Source organism: Argentina silus (assembly GCF_951799395.1).
Source record: "Argentina silus genome assembly, chromosome: X".
Classification (NCBI taxonomy): Eukaryota; Metazoa; Chordata; class Actinopteri; order Argentiniformes; family Argentinidae; genus Argentina; species Argentina silus.
The window spans coordinates 17,412,248-17,418,985 of NC_139653.1; the positions used below are offsets into that span (position 1 = coordinate 17,412,248).

The 6,738-nt window shown below is 39.1% G+C and overlaps 1 protein-coding gene across 1 annotated transcript; it reads right to left on the minus strand.

Moving 5' to 3' along the window:
• Positions 1-1,455: 1,455 nt before the first annotated feature.
• LOC310822260 (olfactory receptor 52A5-like) lies at positions 1,456-2,355 on the minus strand (the record flags this gene model as incomplete). The annotated part of the gene is made up of 1 exon (XM_083694607.1): positions 1,456-2,355. The coding sequence occupies one exon, from the start codon at positions 2,353-2,355 to the stop codon at positions 1,456-1,458; it is 900 nt and encodes a 299-aa protein (XP_083550733.1).
• Between the last annotated feature and the right edge of the window lie 4,383 nt (positions 2,356-6,738).

Here is a 6,738-nt window from a genome sequence, read left to right on the forward strand (position 1 = left end):
TGTTGCAGCAACCAATCCAATCTGGTGTACCCTACACGCTCAAGTTGTCTTGATCTTGCCAGAGGACTCTGGAACTGCAAATCAAAGCAGAGGCTAACACAACCTTTAAGTCCCTCTACTTCCTGGCTCTCACTGAGACATGGATCACATCGGAGAACATGGCTACTCCAGCAGCACCCCTGAACCCTCTGGTCAAGGGGATGGCATAGGGTCCCCATCTCACCTAAGTAGATCTAATGGTCTTTCTATATCACATCTGTCCATATCCTCATTTGAATGCCGTTTCTGTTACTTTCCCTGTCAAACTTCACATTGTTGTTATCTATAACCCCCCAGGTACACATTTAACCTTTTCGCACGTAAGTTCTAGACATTTCCAATGGCTGAAGGTTGTACTGATCATAATAAGCTAATGATGCTAATTACTGTCTACATGCTAGCATTATGCTACATTTATTTTCAGAATTTGAAAACTGCTGTTGCTACTTCTGTGCATGTCTGAAAGTCACATCAATCAAATAAACTGCTCACATTGAGGACCTTACTGTACAGTTGTCAAGACTTATAATTTGTGCAAAATGCAATAAAATAAAAGTTGACAATCTATTCTTTAAGCTCATAGCAATTGTTTGATTCCAAATCCAAACATTTGGAGTATAGAACCAAAAGAATAACGATGCTTCACTGTCCCACTCTTTATGCAGAGGGCAGCATGTAGTTGCGTAGAAATAGCAAATAGCACTGCAACCCTGTAACTGTGGTAGTATGTTTCACTATTTAGTGGTCTCGGCCATTTAGCCTACCTAGGGTCAGTCGTGTAAGAAAATAAAGGACAGTAACTTCTGTGTTTAAGGAATCTTTTACCTGTATATCAGGCAGCAGAGCAAGTCCATACTCTGGGTCCAGCTGTGTGGTCTGAGCCAAGAACTGAATTTCCATCAGCTCTTGTTGTGTCTTACCCTTTGATCTATCATCCAGTCTGAAGCAGTATACAAAGCAATAACATCTTCATGTCATACCAACTTGTATGTTAATTGGTTTCATAGTTCTTGTCACACTTAACTTGAACATTCACCATGGATCCACTAATCCCAGATTGTCCCTTTAAGCAGTTTGTGAACACATTGTTTGGCCTTTACAAGATAATTTAATGAACAAGTATATGTCATTGTAGTGAAGTATGTCAGAGACATGTTGAAATTCATTTATTGCTATTTTCACAAACGGTAAGTCTATAAAACTAAAACTAAAAAACAACTGACCAATAATGTTGTCTTTCGTTTTATTGGTTTTAGTCAAGGGCACAATAGATTCAACAGAACCGTAACAAATTGAACCTATTACAAATTTTATACACAGATTATATTCATTGCCTGATTGATTATACTTGAATTTGGGAGGGCCATAAAGACTGTAAAAAGTCCCTTGTCAATGGGACAAATTTATTTCTCTTAACTAGATTAAAGATACTTTTCTTTTGAAGAAAACCATGATATTTTGGCGAATTTCTTTTGTTTTTAGACCATATATGAGTGGATTCAAAATGGGTGGAAAAACTAGAACTGATACTCCAAATGCCCTTCTCATGTAAGGGGACACCCTCTCAAATCGATGAGCGATCAGGGCAAAGCAGGCATTGAACTCTAAGAATAAGAACACCACTAGATGTGTTCCACAAGTCTCAATGGCCTTGCTCCTGGCATCAGATTGCTTATTCATCACACAGGTAAGCAGGATCTGGATATATGTGAACACAACCACTATCAATGATATGCCCTGGAAGAAGGCTGTGATCAACAACCCATAGTAGTTATTCACACGCGTGTCCTCACAGATTAGCTTCACTAAAGAGGGATTGTTACAATACATATCCATTATCTTTGTTCTACAGATTTTGAAGCGAGTGGCAAGAGCCAACAGTAGCACAATCAAAGTAAAGTCTATAAGCCACATGATAATGATGATTTTTACTAAGTTAGCATGACTCATAATTGAGTTATACCGCAGTGGACAGCAGACAGCAATATACCTGTCATACGCCATGGCAGTTAAGATTAATAAGGATCCTGCACCGTACAGGTGGACAAGCAGAGCCTGGAGATAGCATGCATGGTAAGAGATGGATCTGTTCTGAGACAGGATGCTGATGACCAGTTGAGGGAAAAAGGCTGTAGCACCCACTATGTCATTAATGGGCATGTTGAAGAGCAGGATAAACATTGGTTTATGCAGCTTCCTGTCCAAGGCAATGGCTGTTAAAACCATCACATTGCAGAACAAAATTAAAAAGTAGGTCAGAGCTCCAAAAATAAAAGCTGGATAAACATTTGTTGGAGATAAGGCCAGGGATTCCATGATCAACACAGATGTAACATCAGAAGCATTTGTAAACATGATTAGAATTATTTTCTGTTGCCTTCTGGAAAGTACCCCACCTGAATTAAATAAAGAAAGAGTAGTATTCATCAGCACAATATTTGACAAATAAATTCATTGAAATAAAATATTTTTTAAAAATCAAAAATTACTAACAGGATTTCTATTAATGAATGTTGATTACATGTGTTTGTTCATAGTCTTGTTCCCAGACACTTCTGCCCAAATGTGCGAAAAGTCTGGTAGATAAATTCACTCCCACTAAAGCCAGATTTGAGTCATTGTTATTCCAGGCTTATATGCACGGTGTACAATAGCCTGTGGACAAAGTTGTTGTTTCATAACAACTGCTGCACAAACACAAATGTTTCTTTTTGCCTACCTGAAAAGTGTTAATTCAGTACTGTTGTTCAATGTTGTCTTGTAAATGTATTCTCATTCACATTATCTCTCTGCCTCCCGGTATTCAGACCTCGACCAGAGCGTGGGGCTTGACAAGCTTTTTTTATTGGCACATAATTACAGTATGAAAGGACAACCCATAGATTCCCCAAGAGCACGGAGACTCAAAGGACAGTTCAAATGAAAATATTTCTAAAACAACTTAATTGTGGTAAGAGCAACCAATAATACATTGTGCATAATGCAACCACTTACAGTTTCACCTTGCCACACAATTTGGTACAAGTATGTTTTTTAACAAGGTAACGCACAATCCATATAGCAGTTCAGGAGGAATCCTTCCCCAGGAGTTTTTTTTCCAGCTCAACAGCTAGAAACTGCATGTTGATGCACTCCGAACTACATATGGAGTAAATTGATAATTTAATGTAATTTCTTTTGCAACTATGCTAATTTTCATTTTTGGGCAACTTTGTTAATGCCCCTCTCAAAATAAATAAACACACTGTCTAAATTAAATTCTGTAAAATAAGACCATATTAATCATTTGATAGATTTGTTCAAAATGCATTCATCATAAGGTACACTGCTTAAGTAATGGGACAGTTAAGCATTTTTCTTTTGGCGCTACACTCCAAAGCCTGGATTTGAAATCAAACAATTACTATGAGGAAGGTAGAGATCCTCAGCTTTTTTGAGGATATATGTGTACATATTGGTTTCACCATTCAGAAATTACACTTTTTAGACATAGTCCCTGTCTAAAAAGTGAGCTTTTAGGTCACCAAAAGCTCATCATAATTGACTAAATCCAATCTTTTGGTGTGTAGAGCCAAAAGAAGAAAAAATGCTTCACTTTCCTATTACTTACAGTAGGTCACTGTTTAAATAATGCATGTTGTTATTGCAGCGGTGGACTACATAAATTATACTACTGCGACAGATAGTAGCTGTGAAGACATGTGAAGTGCTGCCAAAAAGCCACCACCAGGTGGCAAAAAAAAAGATTGATCCTTCTGTAGAAAAAATCCATCCTTCTGTGGTGGAAATTAATGACAGTGCTAACATTTGTAATCATCACACATTTTCTCATATGCACAGCACATGGCAACGCAGCTAAGCAGGGGAAAATTTACATGAATAAGCGCAAATTGGCTTTGATCATACAATTTGACTTGATTCTACGAATTACAGAATAAATTTAGAAATTTCCATGCAAGATAAATTTAAGGATTTGGGGTTTCAGTGGGATTGTGACTGAATAGAAAAGATAGGCTGGGCATAATTCTTTTTCTGTCCCATGTCACTTCATGGCTGTGACAGAGATGCGTATGTAGGGCATTATTCATACTGCGTAAAACCTGTTTTGCAATGTTGAATTCCCCCTTTACCAGGTCCCGGAGGAGGGCACGGTCCTCAGCCCTCGCCGCTGTCATCTCTCCCACCGCGACCTGCTGGTTCTGCTGCAGGAGAGCCTGCTGCTCTAAGATCAGCGTCATCCTCGCTATGGCCGTCGTCAGCGTCTCCATGCTCCTGTCCCAGGTTGGGCGCCAATGTAGCAATGTCCGTTATACACAGAAGCAGACGCAGTATTTCGTTAAGGGAATGTTAGTCCCGTTTATTATGACAATGTCTCTGGCTTTTCAGCGCTTAGTAGTAGACCCACGACTTTTCAGCCGTCTTAACTCCTCTCACTCCTTTTCCGCCGTTCCCAGCCGACCTCCTGAAAAAGCAGAGGCACACACATCTTAAGCACTAGTCAACGAGGCTTTATTTGCAACAGGTGTGCAACGAAGCCTCGCCGACATAACCCTGGCCACGGTCCTGTAGCTCCCTCTACAGGCCGAACGCTGCATGTCCCCCCACAAACTCATATTAGATTATTCAAAACTCAAATTAATTCAATTAAATAGCATACAATTTGTCACATCTTTCACCATTGCTTTATGCATGTGTTTTTATCGTGTGTGAAATGCACTTTTAAACTGAATTCTTGTAATCTCTTAAGAATGGATCATCAGTAGCAGAGAAGGTGATACATTCACTTAGAAACAGAATCACACCTTCCCCCCACCACCGCCCCACATTGTAGGCTAGACTGCTGCCCATTACAGACCCCTTCCATAGAGGAAATTTGGGGGGTTTATAGAAATTACGCAGAACGTTAAGAGTTTGCACTATGGCTTTACATTTCTAGTCTGGCAGCTTTTTGCTATAGCCCGCTAAATTATTTAATTGGTTTCATGTTTTTACTAGTGATATAGCCTAACTGTTCTCTATCACTGTAGCATGGAACCCCCTGCCCTCTGTCCCTTTCTCCTTAGTGTGGAGCGGGTTTTACAAACCACGCAATAGAGACGACATGTAAAGTACCTCTATTAATCTAATAGATCTAAATCTTTTCTCATTTGTCCTCAATCTTTTAATATGTCCAATATAGTGTATAGAATTACTTTTACTTTTGAAGCAGACAATAAGTGGATCTCCGGGAGATGGAGCAATTAGTCTACAAATAATGGAAACAGGTATCTTGAGTTAAATGAACAGAAATAACTAATGAGTGTCTTGGTAATGATTTATAGCCTTTTCTTTGCATCTTCTAAATATCATGATGAAATTAAATGTGTTTGTAATCATTGGGCTTTGAGGCACAATTATATTATTTATTATTATAATATCATAATAATCAGTGCAGCCACCTGTCTGAGATGGGCCTATGGAGATGCACGTCATTTGGGTATTACGCCATGGCCCAAGACCAACCCCCTAAAACAGAAAGGTTCCAATCACAAAAAACAAAGATAATTGCAGACACTCTCACTCTCTTTTGCAATACAGGTAGTCTAATCTTCATTTAGAAATGTGTACAGTCCCCCTGTATCTATGGTCATTTGCAAAGTCAGGTAGCGAAATTGCATCCACTGTATGCAGTTGCAGGCGATCAAGAGTAAACCACAACGTGTGAAGTTCACCAGAGGCTACTGTTTAAAAGATAGGGCGGGATCAAGCACAGAAAGAATTAGAAAAAGGAGGAGAAATTAAAACAATTTACTCCATGACGAATTTACTCCATCAGTGAGTCTTGCGGTTAAACTACAGTGCCCTCCATAAGTATTGGAAAGAGGAAGCATTTTGTCTTCTTTTAGCTCTATACTCCAACAGGTTGGATTGAAATCAAACAATTACTATGAGGTTAAAGCTTTCATGCAATGTCTTCTATTTTCAGATGGGTTTCACCATTTAGAAATTACAACCCTTTTTATACATAGTCCCCCTATTTCAGGGCACCAAAAGTATTGGAAAATTGGTTTGTGTTCCGTCACATCATTTGTGCAGGCATATGAGAGCTGTCAATGTCTAGTATTGATTCTAGGCCTTGCATAGGTCTTGCATATGCTCACCATAATCAAGAAAACCCCCAAAACAACTGTCCCACAGATCAGGAACATTCTCCAGGAGGTAGGCATGAATGTGTCCATTGTTTTTGATGACTTGTCTTTAAAGTGATTCCATCAGTCCATCTGATTCTGCTCTTTCTTTAAACATTTCCTGGGTTATGTAATGGTCATTGACTGTAGCAGTAGGCCATTTGATGTGGATATATTCACATCTTATCCATGAAATCTACTAATCATGTTATCCCTGAAGTCTACTAATCATGTTATCCCAGTCTTTCCCCAAGGTGTTGTATCACACCTTATTGAGTCAATGCCTTATATGAAGAGCTACATTTTGCATAATCCATTCTATACATCCAGATCTTCCTCCTTGGCTGTGAACAGGATGGAATATCTGGTCATAATTATCCATCTCAAATTCATACTAAACACAATGTCCTGCTGTGTCACTGTTGCCACATCCGTCTTACGGGTAGCACTGTATTCAAAATGTATATGACTGTGATTTGTTGCTCCTGATATCTTGGCCTATCGCCTTGATGGGACTCACATTGTGTTGCGA